We start from the raw sequence: 19,525 nt of genomic DNA on the forward strand, positions 1-19,525 counted from the left end.
CATAGGTAGACATTTAATAAGCAATACAAAAAATTGTTCATAAACATGAACTTAGTGGAGGAATAACTCTAGCAAATGTTATTTTAAATGGCATGTGGGGAAAAGGTAAGATTTAACTTTACGTGGCTTTATTTGGTAGTATTAAAGTCAGCAGAGAAGTGGAAAAGCAGTGAGAATTTAAAACAGCAGTGTAGTCCTGTATTCCGTTTGAAATAGACAATTTGGTCACTTGTTCACTGTTAGCCTTGGTTACCAAATTCAGTCTTTCTTGGGTCTTAATTCCTTTGTTTTTTGGCCAGGAAAATGGAGATTACATTAGCACATATGATAGTTTTGAGAACTAATAAAACAACATTTCAAGTTCCCTAGTTAGCACCTGATGTCAAGTTGTGCTTAATATGTGCTCATTGAATTTGAATTAGTCTCTTGTTTCTGGATGCTTTCAGTAAAAACTTACTCTCACATTAAATATAAAAAAATATGTATGCATAAACTGATACTTATAAAAAAGATTCAATTGCTTTTTTTTCCTTCAAAGATTTATTCATTGTACTGATGACTCCCCAGATCCTTGTATAGAATATGAGGTAAGAAACTTTTCTTAAATTATGATGACGTGATAGTCCTAGATGAAGATGTGTTGAGAATTGGTATTTATTCTTAAGTGAAGTGAATGAAAGTTTTTGGATCAATTTCTCTGGAAATCTGGAGCCATTGAATTTTACAATTTATGGAATATATCACATAAAAATGTTCTATGTGTATAGAATATATGTAGACATAGTGTGCAAACACTACAGCGTATACACCTTTTGTAATAAAGCATACACCTTTATACTCTCTACACAGATTAACCTGGTTACACTTTTATCCTGGTAGATCAGGAAAGGCAGCTGTCACCAATTTACCATTCAGACCTAGTACACCTTTTAATTTTTTTTGTATTGTTCACTTATTCCACAAATTACACAGAGAAGAATTAAAGGATAGTGAAAAACTACCTTATCAGAAATAGTAATAAGAATTCAAAGAGAGTAAATTCAGATTTTTATTCCTTGCTTTCCTAGTTTCAAAGTATATGCCATACACACACACACACACACACACATGCACTCTCTCTCTCTCTCTCTCTCTCTCTCTCTCAATCATCCCTAGCTCTTTATTTGTGAGAAATGAATGAGGAGCATAATTGTTTTGTTTTGTTGTTTTTAAGATGACAGGTTTTAGTTACATCTCTGATCAGTTCTTGCTTATCTTTACTACTGGCTCTTCTTGCACTTGCACTGTCAGAATACATTATTTTTAAAAACTCTGACAGCTCATCATTTGTTGACTAAAGGGTGACTATCCTTGCTTCATATTGTGAAATACTTACATTCTTGCATTTATAACACCAATTAGAATTTGTCCAGTGATTTTTTTTTAATGTTGTCATTATTTATTTTAGTTATGCTTGTATATACCCATGCTTTCAAAATTTGCCCAGTGGCTCAGTTTATCAAGTAATTTTGTGTTGAGTGTATGTATTAGCATATCTTCTGTGATTATGCCATGTGTGGAACAGTTAATTTACTGTTTGCTAGGCCACCCAAACAATCTCTAAATCTTTCAGCATTTGTAACTGAGATTTTTTTAAGAGAAAGGCCAAAAAGAAGTTTCATAATAAAATGTTTACCTCCTGTACACATGGCAAACATCCAGCAAGACTAATTCACCCATGTTGCTTTAGGCACCATCTTAAATAGCTTAGTTAAGAGTTAAATAGCGTACATAAGGATGTCGTGGAAAGAAAGGGGAAGTTCAGTTAAGGAATTTTCTAGCAAACAAAAGGCAGATCTATAATTGAGATCTTTACATATCATTTATGAGGTTGTTTTTTAAACTTAATAGCATAGTATGAGCATTTTCCCAGGTCATTAAATGTTTTAGTAACATTTTTTGTATGTATATATTCATATCTGTTGTTTTACTAAACAAACATCTATTAAGCACCTGCTGCATCTTACTACTTTGTACTGGAAACACAAAGATGAAAAAGATATGCTTCTCTGGCCTTACCCTGAGGCATAATCTTTATTGTCATCATCTACCTCTAAGATTCATTTCACCAGATTTGAACCAGGTTTCATCTTTTAGGGATATGCCACCATTATGTTATTGCATAGGATTTGAAATCTAGTTTTAAAAGTCTAGGAAAGTGATAGTATGAGTGTAATTAAAATGAAAAATGTTGCAAAGAGAATCTTATGCTTCTATTGTGTGTATTTAAAGAGACATATGCATATACTATAAGTTTCTACGTTCTTAGAAATTTTGAGGAAGATATACAAGAAATGGTCAGCACTGGTTACCTCTGAGGAGGAGGCCAGAGGGATTATATATATGCCAGCATACATTATAAGAATAGTGTAATTTATATTATAAGAATAGTGTAATTTTTTAGTTTGGGGCTCTTCATTTAATAATTACACTGTTTAGAAAATATGACAAATACAAAGCTTGCCAAGCACTGTCATGAAAAATGAAATCAGTGCACTATGAATTTCTAAAACATTTTTTCACAATACAGGTTTCTTTTTTTTTTAAAGAAGATCAATTTATCAAAGATTTTAAAATATAAGAAACCAAATCCCCTCTCTTGAGATATGTGTGTATATGTGTATGTGTATATATGTGTGTGTATGTGTATACATACTTCATAAAACACATTGCATAACTTTTTTTTCATCTGAAGCATAATGTGAGCATTTTCCCTGTTCATGAAATATTTTTCTGTAACTGATTTTTAGTGGCTATTTGTCTTACATATATTTGTTTCACTTATATAAATGTTTCACTTATCAGCTATTTCTTAAGCATCTGCTATATGTTCCATACTTGTGCTGGGAACACAAAGATGAATAGAGCCCAGTTCTTGACCACTGGAGAAGTTACTGTTTAATAGGAGAGAGGGACTTATACCAAATCATAGTACAACATGGTATATATGTGCTTACACTGCGGTGCTATATGCAAGAAACTGTGGAAGCTCAGGAAATGGGAAGGAAAGATACTGAGCTTCAGGAATGTGGTATGGAGTAGTTAAATTTCTGTCTCAGAGGACTTGAAGAACAAAGAGCTTAAGCCAGCATAAGGGAGGCTGCAATCACTAGCCTTTTATGACAGCTAATGCTTTAAAAGGACAGGACTGATTTCCTCCTGAGAACTTTTAAAAATCAAAATCAGAAACATACATTTGTTAGCTATACTTTTTATAAAATTTCAAGTTGGATAGAAAATGGGAATTTGTATCTATTAAATAATTACAGTAAAAGACATATTTATAACTTGAACCACTGGTGAAATTGGTTTACTTTAAAATATGGAAAACTCAAGAGAAGGTTATAGTAAATTTTTTGTGATGAACCATAATACTTTCATTGGAGTGAAGTTTTGGTGCTTAATTCAGATTGGTGCTTGAGGTAACAAATTTGAAATTATTTTATTCCTTGATATTCTTAAAGGGGTGAAGAGCATAAATCACAGAACATCTTAAGGCACAGTAGTAATAAGATTTTACTTCATCATCCTTGTAGTTGTATATTATGTCAGAACTCTCAAAATGATAAGACAGAGATGCATTTTATCATAAAGGCTTTTAACACAGCTCCCCCTTCTTTTAGTTTCTCCATGTAATGTCAAGAATGATTTATAATGCCTCTTTAGAAAAAATACATTTGGTAATGGAAGTTGTTAAGATCAGTTTCCATAAAATTATCTTTTAGACTAGTAGCTCTCTTGTTACATAGTTGTGTTACATTTTTCTTCTTTGTCTGCAGCTTGTTCTTCGAAAATGGTGTGAATTAATTCCTGGAGCTGAGTTCAGATGTTTTGTCAAGGAAAATAAACTTATTGGTGAGGCTTTTTTTGTTTGTCTGTTTCTTGCCCTTAGAAGTAATGATTCAAAGTTTCAAACTTTTAATAGAAGTAAATTTCTAGTAATTATTAGAATGGGGTACCAATCAGGTTTTTTGTCATAGATGCCACTCACCAATGGGTACTACTCTAGAAAGCTGTATTGGCAAGAATCCTGAGACCACAATCCACTTCCAAGGAAGATAGTATTGTTAATTAATCATGTCTGTCTGGATTCCAGAAATGGAAGTGTTGGTCTTTACCATTCTCAATTTACGATATGTATGATACTACCTGCTTTTCTAAGATTTTCCTAAGTATTGCTAGCAATACACTGCTTATTTTAGGTATAATAAAAAGTCAAGTTTTTAAAACTTTGTGTCTATTATTGGAGCACTGTTTATTATTCTAGGAAGAGAAAATATGTAGAGAAATAAGTACGTTACTTTAAAAGCCATCCATTTTTTTCTCTCACATTATTATTTTGTTTATTGTTATTTATTCAAGTCACATATTAAAGACTATTTGTTCTTTTTTTGTCTGCATGTTTTCCATGAAGTAAAATTCATATTCAGCCAAGAAAAGTATGATTTGAACAGAATCAAATCAACACTATTTATTTATTGAATGTGTTGACATTTGTTACCTAAAAGTAACTTTGGTGTTAAATTTATCATATTGTTAGGTAGTCCTGAAAAAACTCTCTCTATATATACAGCCAATGAAGGGATTCATATTGGCATGTAATCAGGAAATTGGATGGAAGCTCTTATTTCAGAGCTTTTTCCTAGGATTAGAGCAAATTGAAGGAATTCTTACAGTAGTTCCTTTTTGTATTTGGAATATTATCGGCAAGTCACTCTGAAGAAAGATGTGTTTACCATGGCTTGTGAAGCCAGGGGGGCATATCTGAATAAGAAAAATGGACTGCTTCTGCAAGATAAAGTATGCATATGGGAGACATATGGTGAGGAACATTTTGAGTTTTCCCAAAGAGAAGAACACCAATTTGTAGAGAGTTCATTGGAAAAATAAAAGAAAAAGTACTTGACTACGTGTGCAGTTTAAAATTGCTTCTTCTACTTTTTATATAATAAGCATTTTTATGGTTTCAAATTCTTTCCATTGTAGTAGGTAAAAATAACTACTATTTCTAAAGTAGGACGAATGGCAGTGGCAATTGGAAATTCAGTATTCAACTGTCCATAAGAATCTTTACAACTGATAAGTTTTATACCTCTATAAAATGCCCAATAATATATAATGCAACACTCATCTGATTAGTTTTCTTGCCAAGTTTAATGGTTTTTTTCAAAAAAGATTTAAACTACATTTTGGTGTTTTTGAAAAGAATATTATGTAATAACAATATAAAATGTTTTCTTGTCAGGTATTTCTCAGAGAGACTACACACAATACTATGATCATATTTCTAAGCAAAAGGAAGAAATTTGCAGATGCATACAAGACTTTTTCAAGAAGCACATACAGTATAAATTCTTAGATGAGGACTGTGAGTATTTTTTATTGACCCACTGAAATGAAATGTTTTTTTTTACCATGGAACATATTTTAAAACTGGATTTGAAATACTATTTTAAACATTATTAGCTATTTGGTATTGATGATGGTTTGTGTGTTAATTTACCTTATTTTAACATTGAGGTAGTTATCTCTCCTGTTATGTAGATTTTTATTATATATTTCAAAGATTCTCTCTGCAGAAAACAGTGCTTCTATTATTAGTACTAAATTCTCTAACTGACTCATCTACCTTTCTAGCTTCTTATTTGAATAATCAAATGGCACCTTTACAACGTAAACATTTGTTCAGTTGTTCTCAAGAATTGAGGGTATTTTGTGGAGAAGGGAGCGTTTACATGCATCTTAAATTTATATCTGCTGTAATTTATAATTTTCAACTTGCCCAACCTAGGTATTCTAACAGATTTGATTTAAAAAAGGTTAGTCATGCCATAAGCATAGCTAGATTTTATGCTTTCCTAGTATAAAATTTACTCATTTCATTGCCTGTCAAATAAGCAAGTGGATTATGCTCCTTTCACTAGTATATATACTTGTTCATAATAATGAGTTTAAGATGATGACAGTGTTTGGTTTGAATTTTTAAATATAAGGGATTATGATTGAGGGTAAAGAAAAATGAAAACAAAATTATTTAAATAAAATACTGCAGGATGTCTTTTTACATTGGAAATTGACACTTCAGAAGTATGACGTCTGCAAGGTCAGTTAGTTATGTTCTGCTGTTTGAGTCACAAATAATGAAATACATTTTTTTAACGCAAATAATTAAAGTGCCTCTAAGGAGGCTTACATCATGAAGATAATAGTTCATTGTTAACTTTGAGTTTCTTTCTCCCTTACAGTTGTGTTTGATATATATAGAGACAGTAGGGTAAGTAGAAACTTTCATATGTTTAAAAGTCAGAACTGGCCATATAAGGAATTAGAATATGAGCCATTATGTGTGTCAGGGGGCCACAGCTCACCAAACATTTCCTCAAACCTGATGAGGTGTTTGAAATTCACAATGGTTGGTAATCTCCCCTTAAAATGTACTAAACATCAGGCAATATAATATAACAGTGATCATGTGTCACAAATTTATGAATTATTACTTTTACAAGTGACCAATGGGCACCTTTCAGTCAACTTTCCCCTTTTGTCAGGGGTCTGATCCTACTTAAAATAGTTCAGTTTGCACAGTTAAATGTGGCCACAAATTATTTTTAGTCAACTAAAAGATCCGTAGCATGCTGGAAATGAACATTTGAGTAGTTTACATTTTTTTCTTTAAATCTTAAAGTAGATTAATGCAAAAGAAAACAAAAGCCTGACAATAAATCCTACAGCAGAGATTTCACTGTCAAGACATACTGTCAAGACATTTCAAAGAAATTTGGATTACTAAATGTTGTCCCATGATTAGAGCTCTTAGCTGTTAAGAAGATAACAGGTGTGTTCTTCAAATAGGTGACCCATATGTTTTCCAAATGTTGTCCACAGTCCTCATCCCTCTCCATTCACTTATCAGCCAGCTTTGAATTATATTTTGGACAAAAGGAAATAGTCATATCACAAAATGACTATTAACTGTTTACTTGTTACTGTTTCACCACAAAACACCCCCTAGTCTATTTTTACCACTGTCTTCTAAAGTAATGGTGTCTGTTTCAGAGTTTGAAAGAGGAATTATACTCAAGATTTGGTTAAGAAGAGGAATGTTATTTGGAAGTTTCCTCTTAGTGGAACAAATCTTAGAAAAAAGAAAGGAAGCTTGTAGGATGGAATGGATAGAAACCTGATAGTGACAGTCCAAGGCGGTAGTCCTGACTCTGCTTCTACTAGATAGACACAAACCATGTCAAATCCCTCATGTAACTCACTGTGAGAGACTGTAATGTGTCAAAGGCCTTGCTTTTAGCGAGAAGTTTCCAATAAGATAATCTGCTTTTAAGGGAATTTGGCTGGTAGCAGATAGAATCAAATCAGTAAATTAAATCAAGTGCACTGTCCTCAATGTACAGCTCAGGAAGGCTTTATTCTCATTTAATTAAGTGTCTCACTTACTCCATATAACCCTATGAAATATGTATTATTTGTTCCCATTTTAGGTATTAAAACTGAAGCAATTATATTTTATAATGGCATTTGAAAATAAGGAATTTGCCAAGGTCTCAATATTTGCCTGGCAAATGTCCAGGTCTGCTGTGATTTAGTAGGGCTGGCTGGGAGGTGCAGATGTATAACTTGCTTGAATATCTTAAGTGAAGTTGGACACAAATGTAAGCAATTACTGCTCTGATCTTCAGAACTGAAAGTAGTTGCATGTTTTCAAAGTGAGAAACACGCTAGGATAAACACTCAGACAGTTTCTGAGAAGAGATTTAAACCATGGCTTAAAGACGCATTTGCATTTACTCAGTGGCATTTGTATCATAGTTTGTTAGGCACTTTGAATGTATAATCTTATGACTATTGTAGGAAATGAACTGTTAGAATGGTCTCATATGAAAAATTGAAGTGTGTGTGTTTGGGGTTAGCTATACTTGGGTGTGTCTGTTTTTTCAATTGTGACGGGGTAATTGGGCTTAGTGGATGGATTCCACCACCACGGACATCAAAGCCATGGCTCACCCCCTGTAGGAGGTCTGAGGTGAGGCCCTGGAATGTGTATTTTAAGAAGCAATCCTTAAGTATGGTAATGCACAACTAGAATTTAGAATAAATACCTCAGACACTTGAAGAATTACTCTAATCCCCTTATACATTCTTTCTGGTTATGGTTATTGATACTAATTTAATTATTTTATGGATAGAATTGTGATCTTGAGTCTCTGATGTTGAGATTGACTTTGCACCTTGTTCATTTTTTTTGCAACTCTTACCTGTGTGATTGAAAAAGAAAGCATGACTTCTATGTGCTTTATGGATTTAGGTCTTCTGTGCAAGTTTTTCATCTATTTTGAATTACTCTTTATGCATGGTGTTAGATAGGGGTCTGGTTTCATTGGTTAACATGCAAGTGTCCTGTTTTCCCAGCACCTTTTATTGAAGAGACTTTTCTTCTCCATTGTATACCCTTGATCTTTTGTCATGAATAATTTGTCCATATGTGGTAGTTTTATTTCTGGGCTCTCAGTGTGGTTCTGTTGATATGTATATTTGGCTTTATTCCAGTACTATGTTGTTCTGATTATTGCTTTATGGGATAATATGAAGTTGGGGAAGATGATATCTCTATTTTTGTCCTTTTTTCTCAGGAGTGTTTTTCTCAGGGGTCTTTGCAGCTTCAAATAAATGTCATGATAGGTTTGCTTCAGCGGCACATATACAAATAAATGTCATGATTTTTGGTTATAGCCTAGAAGAATGCCATTGGGATTTGGATGGAGAATCTGTGTTTTGCTTTAGGTGACATAGTTATTGTAACAATGTTTTCGTTTCTTTTTCTATTCCAGTGTCTTATAATATTTAGTGTGCAGATCTTTCACCTCTTTGGTTAAGTTTATTCCAACATTTAATTCTTTTTGATGCTTTTGTTAATGAGGTTGCTTTCCTATTTTTCTATTAGATCTTTGTGCATAGAAATAAGAGATTTTTATATCAATTTTATAGCCTGCTGTATTCTAGATTTTTACCCAGTTGTCCTAATAACAGTATTTTTATTTTATCAAGTTTTTCAGATTGATGGTGATTGTCCTGAATTCCTGGTGCTTTCATCCCTGATTGTTGTATTTGCAGATTCTCATTCATGTTGATTATTTCCTTTTGGTTTTGTAAATCAGTATTTTACTTTATTCTGAGTCATCTTTAGTGAGCTTTTGTGTGTGTGTCAGAGAATCTCAGAGTCTACATTTTGAATTTTTGTTTGCTTTTTCCATGTTCCCCAAACCTAGTCAAAGCAAGCAAGCTTCATTGTCTTCTATTTCAGCCTTTGGGATTTTTTTTTATATACCTTTCACCAAGGTGGCATCCCTTTAAGGCTCCCTCATGGCCAGTTTCCACTCCCGAGTGCCCACGGAAACCCGTACCCTTAGGTTCCTGGGAGGAAGTACCTCCTGGTGTTCCTCAAAATCAGTCAATATGGTTATTTCTGTTTTTCAGGTTTCTCTTTAATTCTGGCTCCTGGTATTCTCCCTTCTTTCTTAGCATTTCATTTATACATTTAAAGAGATTTGTTTTTACCTGAATTTCATCCTGTTTAGAACAGGAAGCTTTTGAAGTTACCTGAGCCCACCATATTTCTGGGGTGCTCATATTATTGTACATTTCAGCCAAAATAACCTGTTCCCAGAATGGGCTGTCACTTTGTGGCCTTGGCCCTGTTAGTTTTTATTGCTATTGGTGGATTTTTTATTGCTATTGGTGGTTTTCCTTGAAATGGTCTACTTTTCCTTCTACTATCCACCTTCCTTCCAGATTATCTTTATTATCTTCAAGTTCCAAGTTACTTTGCAAAGCGTTTCCAGCTTCACCATAAGATTTAGGTATGTTTTCTATATGGGTTACTATGGTTTTACCTCTCTTGAAGCATTTACCCCTCTGTATTGCAATTATTAAATGGTTTTTGTTATTTTGTAGGGTGTGTATGTGTGTATATGTGTCCTGCTCTTTGAAGGAATGCCCAGTGCCTACCACAGTGTCTGGTACATCGAGATTTGGGGGAGAATGGTCAGTTGGTAGGCATAAGGAAGGTCACCGTGGCTGCTCTTACCTGATGGATTGCCTAAAATCCAGAGTTTATCAGGATGCATTATGCCTGAGATGTCACATGCAAACCCCATTATAGCTATAAAATCCTCATCATGATAGTTTTATGCCTGATTGTAGCTGATTTTATTTTTCTTTGAGCTAGAGGATGGCTTTTTTTTTTTTTAACATTTTTTTTTTTAGAGGCATGTATTTTTATTTATTTATGATTTTTATTTATTTGTTTTGTTTGTTTATACATGCCCTGGGTACAGTCAGAAGCACGGGAGGGTGAGAGAATTCACCAGAGCCAGAGCAGGGAGCAGAGCAGGCAGAAGGACAGAAGTACACTGCTGAGGGGAGCAGCGGGCGGCAGGAGAGGTCTGCGCGCCATGTGGGACCCTCCTCTGGTGGCCGGGGAGCAGCCGGGGATCGAACCGGCGCTGCAGAGGCCGCGGGCAGCTTCGCAACCCAGCGCTCAACCGCTGCGCCACCGGGGAGGCCCCTAGAGGATGGCTTTTGAACCACAGAATTAGCTACCAGCTATCAGTCCTGATAGTAATGATCCATTTTTGTTTTTTATTTTTAGTTTATTTTTGTACTATGGTACATTTTGAATTCATGTAGCTTATTTCTGCATGACAGGTATGATAGTTTTTTATTTTTTCCTTTAACAATGAGATGGTTTTACCGGCTATATAAACTCAGGTAGAAAAGTTTTTGTGGTCAGAAAATAGTCACTTTGTTAGAATAACACCCATTATGTCAAAGACACCTTAGTAATTGCCTCCAAAGCAAAGCTGACATACTACTAAGAGGTTGATGGATGACTGACATTATTTCACATGGAGAATGAAGGAGTGCTGTATTGATGTGAGAAAGCAATTTAGGTGGCAAGAAAGGGTTGCAGAATTTCTCCTATGTAAGAAATGAAACTTATCCAAATGGCACATAGGGCAAAATTCCTGTCATGGGTCTTTTGTTACTTACTAGAGATTTTTGATGTTTGAAGCAAATCCTATTACAACATTTCATCTTCAAATTTAAATTTTTTCTTTTTTACTTTAACCCAGATGAGAAACAGTGCTAGATGTCAATAATGCTGGCTCCACAATCTAGTTTTCTAGGCACATGTAATTTTACACATGTACATCTGATCAAGTAATCAACGTGGTTACTGCACATTCTAGAAAAAACTAATTCTCAGCAACAAAATGCTACATTTATATGAATGTTTCAGTAAGAAACAAGAAAAGCAAAGAAAAGTATTCAGGAAACACTAAATGTCACACATACTTCTCTGATCAAATATGTTGATTTTAATTTCTTGGCAGGATTTCACAGATCCCCAGCTCTGTTATGTCAGCACTCTGCCATGTTATGCTGAGATACCCCTTACTCTAAACTCAGTCTGACCAAGTCAGAAGTTTTATTTCCCTGAGGCTAGAACCTATCAGATTGCCTCCCAACTTAAAAGATTAAAATTTCTTTTAAAGGTTGATTTTTTTTTTCATTTTTCCCTTATATCTAGCATATAGACCAAACAACCATATTAAATTTAAAAAAACATGCTTTCATGTTTTTAAAAAAACATGTATGTTTTAAAAAATTCATCCACCTCTCAGGGGTCAAGAGCATTTCTTAGCTTCCTGGGGAAAGGTTACAGAGACACCCTTGAGAGCCTTACAGTCATGCTACTTTGGGTGAACCTTTTTATGCAATTTGCCTTTTTTCTTGCTTGGATTTTTGACTTTAAACTCTCTTGTGTGACCTGAGGGAGAAATTGGAATGTCTGTTTTTGTCAGGTCTTTCTTCTTCCCTGTCTGCTCTCACAGGTGGCTGTCTCTTAAGAATTGAGCTGCTTGATTAAACATGGGGCCTTAGATAGGACTGGAAAGCTGTCTTTGTAAATAATTTAAATGATTTTTTAGGATTATCTTTTGGGTAAAATAATATGAAGATCTTTGTATTAAGATAGATTGTAGACTTCAGGTGCTTGTTTTTATTCTAACTCATTTTCTTCTGTGTACTGCAGGGGAAGGTGTGGCTAATTGACTTTAATCCATTTGGTGAAGTAACAGACTCACTACTGTTTACTTGGGAGGAGCTGATATCTGGAAGAAACTTAAAAGGTGATTTCAGTGAAGGAGATGCTCTTGAGCAGGTAAGATGCTTAAAAAAATAAAGACATAAAGGAAACCTGTTAATCAAGTGAATCATTGCTTGCTTGTTCCACAGGCACCTGCATAGGCAGTGGCGGGGGTAGCCTTGGGCCGCATGTAGTGGCATAGATCTTCATACTTGCCCATGGGACGATCAGAAAAGGGTATGAGTGGTGATTCACTCATTTAACCTTGAAGAAATAATGGTCATTTGATATTTTTTTTTTTCTAGTTAGTTTTCTTTTTCTTGCCTCTTACAGTCCTACCCACCTGGAAAAATCTTTACCCCAGGTCAGCCCCAGCTGCTAACACTGCTAGAGAGAAAGTTGCCCAAATACACAGGCTCGGGTCTCCTCACAAACACCACCCTTGGTGTAAGGGGACGCTCGCTGCAGCCTTTTATTTCAGCTTTCTCCTCCATCATCCACAGAGGCTATTTCACGGCATCTCCACTCTCTGCATATTTTCCCTTCTCTTTCCCTTCCTTTCAGCAGATGATTTCACTTCCTCCTTCAGATGAAAAGATAATCCTGTGGTAACAGTCCACTCCATTTAATTGTCATCAAACCCAAGACTTAGCTGCAGCTTGCTCCGGTCTTTCTACACCTGCTCAGCTTCGTTTATCTGCTTTCCTGCTCTCCAGTCTCTTCCTGTCTGCCAACCGTATCAGTATTTAATCATGTTCAGATATCTCCCATATGAAAATCAGACCCTCCTCATCTCCATCTTCACCCAATTTCTCTCCTCTTATCCTCACACCTAAACTTTCCTTAAACACCACCTTTATATTGCTTTTATTCTGCCTCTAAAAGTAATATATATTCATTTGTAGAGAAAATTTCTAAAATCACTCAATCCTACCACCTCGATAGCCACTGTTCATATTTTGATACATAACATACTGACCCATTATAGGGTAAATGAAGTTATCAGACTTTTTTCTGCTCTCTTGCCATTGGCACCTATGACTGGCACCTGTGATCTTGCACGTGCGCCTGTAATTATGGACACCTGAGCCCAGAGAGCATGTTTATAAATGGGGACACCTGTGGCAGGAGGACAAGTGGCATCACTCTTAGGCAGGAGGACAGGGAGCGGAGATAGCCAGAGAAATGCTGAGAGAGAAAGCTGGTCTGTCCCCTATTCAGCATTAAAGGCCTGTAAAACTCTACAGAAAGCTCCAAAATTATCTTTTTGTCTGTGAGAACTGACGGTGAACCTACCCGTCCTGGAATGGTTGCAAAACACACATCCTTACATAAACCTTGTAGGCAGTGCTACATTTGCAATTGTGTAGCCTGAGTGTTCCATTGAATTTTTTATACCTTTAAGCAAAAAAAAAAAATTAACATGGTCATTTAAAAGTACAGGAAATTAGAAAGAGGCAAAACATACCTACCACCTAGAAATAACCCTCCTTACCATTTAACAGTTTTCCAGACATTTAAATTTTTTTTTCCTTAATTGAAAAAGCATTGATGTTTAACATCATGTAGTTTTCAGGGTACATCATTATAGTTCCACATCTGTTTGTTCTTTATCATGATCCCCCACCAAAAGTCTAGTTACCATCCATTGCTACACAATTGATCTCCTTTGCCTAATTTGCCCCTTACCTTCCCCTCTGGTAAACATTTTGTTCTCATAATCTAAGATTTTGTTTTTGTTTTGTTTGTTCTTTAAGTTTCAGGTGTACAGCTTTCTATTTCAACAGCGCACATGTTATTTTTAAATATGAGAGATACAGCAATTGAATAGGAACAGGAATAGGAATCTTGAACAAGTTTCCCTTTATGATCCAAATTCTTTCTTCTTTCCCTCCTCGACCCTTCCTCTCTTCTTTCCACCTTCTTCCTTCTTCCTTCCTCACAGTAACAAAGAGGAACGACTCCTGCCTTGTCCTTAGGATCACCCCTTGCCTGTCTCCCATGCTATTTCCACTTCATGGAGATCTGGCCTGCCTCTGGTCCTCAAAGCCACAGAGCCTGCCTCATCTTAGGATCTTTGTGCTGGCTCTTTGCACTGCCTTCAAGCTGGTTCTGCCCCCAGGCTGTCACGAGGCTGTTTTCATCATAGTCTTCAGTCACAGGACCTCTCCTTGGCAAGGTCTTGCCTGACTGCCCTTCTAAAGTAGCCCATGTTGGGCCTCCTTGGTGGCACAGACAGTTGAGCACCACTCTGTGAAGCTGTCCGCAACCTCTGCAGCACGGGTTCAATCCCGGCCGGCTGAGGAGAAACCCACATGGCGTGGCAGACCTCTCCTGTCTTGCCTGCTGCTCCCCTCGGCAGTGTATTTCATCAGTCTGCCTGTTCTGTTCCTCGCTCTGTCTCTGGTGAATCCTCTCATCCTCCCGCACATCTGACCTGTACCCCACTTCTTGTATGAATAAATAAATCTTTAAGAAATAAAGTAGCCCATGCTGTTCTCCTCTTACTGTAGTACCCTGTTGTTGTCTTTGTAATAATACTTTTACTATTTGAAATTATCTTGTTAATTTATTTGTTTGCTTGCCTATGAGCTGCCTGCCAGTCTTGTCTACCAGTTTATCTCCCACACTTAGAATAAGGCTCGGCACAAAGCACATGTTTTGTTAATATTGGTCAAATGATTGGTCTCTTTGTCATAAGATATGGCTGCTTTCTCTCGCTCCATTGTCCTATTCCATTCCAGTTCCTGGGTCTGCTGATGCCATCCCTCCCTCACCTCTAGGTGTGCCACTTGTGAAGTCCAAAAGCCTTCTGACTCTTGACTTCTCTTTAGCACAGGGCAACATGTAAATATGATGTGCAACTGTAAGCAAGTACATTAAAGAATGAGGACTTGTTATATATGATACTTGAAAATGCACTTTTACAAAGGAGGTGAAAGAGATAAATAAGAAAGTTAAATGACCTATGAGAAATGCAGAGTATATTCTGCAAAGTGTCCTATGCCTCTGTAATTCACTTTTCTATAAGGCAGGGCTTCCTGATTGTGCATCTGTAGAACACGATAGTATTTATAAAGCATGTTGGTCTGGATGAGATTGCAGGAGGCCAGGAATAACTAGCCCGAGGCCTCTGACCCTTCAGGGACTATTGAGATCCATAACCCATCCACAGCATACAGTGGCTGAACTGTTGACACTTAGGGGTCACCTGCCTCTCCCTGTGGATACCTTTTTCAGATAACTTTACTTTAATTTTCTAATGAAGGTGTAGAAATGTTTTTCAAATCTTGGTTCCTTTTTTTTTTTCCTGGAATTTTATTTCCCTCCTTACCTAGCGTAGAAGAGAACACGGAGTATTGTTATGGTAGTGCCTTTTTGAGTTGTAGAATAGACTTAAAAAGAAAGAAAATTTCTCATGGATGTTCCTTTTTCCTTTGTAAAGGATTCTCCAGCTTTCCGTTGCACCAACAGCGAAGCTACAGTCCAGCCCAGCCCCTATCTGAGTTACCGGCTGCCCAAGGACTTTGTGGATCTCTCTACCGGGGAGGATGCTCATAAACTCATAGATTTTCTGAAACTGGTAAAGTCCATGTCTGCTTTGAGTGCCGGCCCTCTCATTGGCTTTTTATTATTTCATTTTAGTCATATCCTAGTAGGACTTTTATTTGATTATGAATGAAAGAATTATTAAATTAGGTCTTTTTAGAATAAAATATGTAATGAGAGCTGACAATAATTTATTGATTAGAATATCACAAATTTAATGATATGTATACTTTTGAAAGAATTTCATAATACTCTTAATTTTGGTGAAAATATGGATACTGTTACTGTACTAAGAGAAGATCCGCTGTCTGCTGTGGCTACTCAAGGAGGAACATGAATATTTGTATGTTTGTGTGTTTCTGGGTGGGAGTGTTTTTACATGTGGAAGAAAGAGAAGAAAATTTTCAAATACCTGAGGGACATGTACCCAGGAGCCAGGTGGTACTCTGTTAATGAATAGTTAAAGCCTGTTTTTCCATAATAGTTTCCAACTACAATGTTAAAAAGATGCCAAGGCCTCTAGAAAATCATATTTGTTGACAGAAAAGTAGTCTTGGTTAAACAGATATCCTAGTTAGAATGTGCTGTTTTAATGTAGTCTTGGTTTCCTTTGACAGAAAAGAAATCAGCAAGAGGATGACTGATTGGCATGCTAACGTTCAAGAACAAGTGAAAAAGAAAACCATCGCTGCTTCCCGAAGCTGGTCATACATAGTTCACGGTTTCCTATTAACCCAGTCCAGTGGGGGTTGGTGGGGGGTGGCATTGCGAAAATCAATAAGCTTTTATATTTGTGTATATTAAGCTGGGAAAAAGTGAAGGGGCTTTGCTACTTGTAAAGATACATAATAAATAGATCTTAAACATAGGAAACCTTATTGTTTTGATGATAAAATACTTTCTATGAAATAACTTTGCTCTTTTAGTTCAGTCTGTTTAGCTTTATCTATGTTTCTTGTGCTAATATTTTTATACCTGTCAGTAGATGGGCAAATTTATATGTTACACAAAAAGGGAGTCTTTCTAAATTATTATTTTTCCTCTTAAAAAATCAAACCATATATTACCATAGAAATTATTTTTCAAAGAAGATTTTCATATAATTTTCTTATCAGTTGAGACTTTTAAATGATAAAGTGACCATGAAAATTGCAGTATATTTCACCATTTTAGTGTATATTAGTAAAACAGTCACAGATTTAATTATAATTGGGCCTTTTAAAAAATACTGGAATTTTTGGGATGTAGAATCACTGTTTAGGCTCCATTTTAATAATGAATCTTTGGTGCCCGAATTGATGGTGAGATCAATGAATTCTAATTGACTCAGCCCTGATGATTTGCCAAGATACGCTCCTAGTTGTTTGTGTTGTTTTATATCCAGAGCAGTTCGAAGGAAGCGGACATTACATTTTCCCAGGGTATTCCTCTAATGTGGTATCAAAGGATGTCTTACTGTTAGTGATATATTTCTCAACATAAGAGAACACATAGGAGAGAGAGAGAGAGAGCTGAGGGGCAGTTTCCCCTTGCTGTACAGTTAAACAGATTACTTTTAATGCTAAGATCATTTCTTTGGCTATCTCAAACTATAGATTTTTATGTGGTTTCTCAGTTACAGCTATTTCACATGCACATTTTATTTATTTTTTATTTAAAATTTATTTTTATATTCCCCATACAATTGCAACCCCCTTATTTTGACCCCAATCCCTCCCCTCCCCGCCCCCCACCCCCCATAGAGGGTCTCTGGTTCATAGTTGTTTGTTGATTTTGATATTTTCTTTCTTATAGTTATTCTTTTTCCTGGTCCCTTATTTAAGTTTTCTAGATTCCTGCTATGAGTGAGACCACCCGGTATTTTTCTTTTTCTTTCTGGCTTATTTCATTGAGCACGATCCCTTCCAGCTCCATCCATGTTGCTGCAAATTGCATGTGTTTATCTTCTTTGATTGCTGAGTAATATTCCATGGTGTATATGTACCACATCTTCTTGATCCAGTCATCTATTTTTGGGCATTTGGGTTGTTTCCAAAGCTTAGCTATTGTAAATAGTGCTGCTATAAACATAGGGGTGCAAGTGCCCTTTGGAATTAATGTTTCTGTGTCCTTTGGGTAAATACCTAGGAGTGGAATTGCTGGATCATATGGAAGCTCTATGTTTAGTAGGTCCAGAAATCTCCACACAGCTCTCCATAGTGGTTGGACCAGTTTGCACTCCCACCAGCAGTGCAGGAGAGTTCCTTTTTCTCCACATCCTCGCCAACATTTGTTGTTGCTAGTTTTTTTAATATGTGCCATTCTCACTGGTGTAAGATGGATGAGACTCAACAAAAACAAAGAAAATAATCCAGTCAAATAATGGGCAGAAGAACTAAAAAGAAACTTCTCTGAAGAGGAAATGCAAATGGCCAACAGGCATATGAAAAAAAGTTCAACATCACTTGTAATTAGGGAAATGCAAATCAAAAATCACATGCACATTTTAAATACAAAATAACCATCAAGTTGTGATCTTGTGTTTGGTATATCTAATACCATTTCTGAGGCCAATTGCTTGAAGTGCAGTTCCCTCAAAAATAATTTTGTTATTTTAAATTTCAGTTTTGAATTATCATTTTGTTTTGTTGGCATTATCTGTTCTTTCTTTGATGCAGTTCAGATTTGTGCTTGAATTAGAAGGTGAATATATAGGTGATTCCTTAGTGTCCTGAAATCCTACCTTCTGACGACACGCTAGCTATTGATCTTGACAAGTTGGGATGAATATGTTTACTTTGTCCTGCAGGTGTGGCACATAGCACAGGCCTCCAGTACAGTGGACTTGACTGTTTTAAAAAGTTTCATCTTGATTTGCATTTTCTGCATCCATAAATTTTTTCCCCATCCTGTCAGTTATTTCTTTTTTTGGTAAACAAACTAAAACCTTAAGTAACTGAGTTTTTTGGCTTACGTTTGTTTTCTCAGCTATACAATGGGAAAATAATAATCTTAAGTTCATGCATCTGTTAAGTGAGATAATCCATGTAAAACTTTTGGTTTAGTTTATCATATAGGATAAACCACCAACTTGCTTGCTAGTATCATCCTGCAGACCTCTGTATATACTGAAGGCAAGTTCCTTTTAACAGAACGAAGAAACTTTTGAGTGGAAAGACTTCAGAGATCATTCTACCCATTTTCTTTTTCTTTTCTCTCCTCTACTCTCCCTTCTTTCCTTCTGTCCTCTTTTAAAAGACAAAACTACTACCCATAGGAATTTAGACTTTTCCAAAACTGTAATAGAATAAGGACCGCAAAAGTACCTGCTAGTTTAAGATTTTTTTCCTAATGGTTTTTACCTAAATTTTTTTTGACCCAGCAGTTCCACTTTTTAAAATTGCATTAATTGCTTTTAGCCAAGTATTTTTATAAATAAGTTTAAACATGAGAAATTATTTTAATTTAGTTTTTGAAATAAATTATTTTTTAAAATGAAAGTAAGTCCAAATTCATCTCGCATTTGTATGTAAAGGAATTAAATAAAGAGATATTAAATACAGCAAAATTAAATAAAGAAATAACTGTCTTTGAAAGATGAATTTAGATTCATGTTTATATAACCTGCTTGATCTTAAAAGGTAACTAGCCAATTTTAGACATTTTTAAATACAATTCCTATTTAACTCAACATTTTTGTTTTATTCACATGTTGTCTTGGCTCATAGGAAACAGTTTCGGTGAGTGTGCTAAGAAAATAATGGTAAACTTGCCATTCACATATAGTGTAGGTATATT

General features: G+C 35.6%; 1 protein-coding gene across 2 annotated transcripts in view; it reads left to right on the top strand.

Annotated features, from left to right (window-relative positions):
* CDC123 (cell division cycle 123) overlaps nucleotides 1-17,761 on the top strand; it is a 43,154-nt gene extending 25,393 nt beyond the window's left edge. For both annotated transcript variants that reach the window (XM_054695090.1, XM_037510612.2), the window contains 7 exons: nucleotides 539-587; nucleotides 3,819-3,894; nucleotides 5,285-5,407; nucleotides 6,285-6,313; nucleotides 12,146-12,274; nucleotides 15,645-15,782; nucleotides 16,366-17,761. In XM_054695090.1, the coding sequence (XP_054551065.1) occupies nucleotides 539-587; nucleotides 3,819-3,894; nucleotides 5,285-5,407; nucleotides 6,285-6,313; nucleotides 12,146-12,274; nucleotides 15,645-15,782; nucleotides 16,366-16,392 (571 nt within the window). In that variant the 3' untranslated portion in view covers nucleotides 16,393-17,761. The remainder of the gene's footprint in view (nucleotides 1-538; nucleotides 588-3,818; nucleotides 3,895-5,284; nucleotides 5,408-6,284; nucleotides 6,314-12,145; nucleotides 12,275-15,644; nucleotides 15,783-16,365) is intronic.
* The last annotated feature ends 1,764 nt before the right edge of the window (nucleotides 17,762-19,525 follow it).

This window comes from Talpa occidentalis, unplaced genomic scaffold (genome assembly GCF_014898055.3).
Source record: "Talpa occidentalis isolate TD23 unplaced genomic scaffold, MPIMG_talOcc4v2.1 talOcc4.14, whole genome shotgun sequence".
NCBI classification, from domain to species: Eukaryota; Metazoa; Chordata; class Mammalia; order Eulipotyphla; family Talpidae; genus Talpa; species Talpa occidentalis.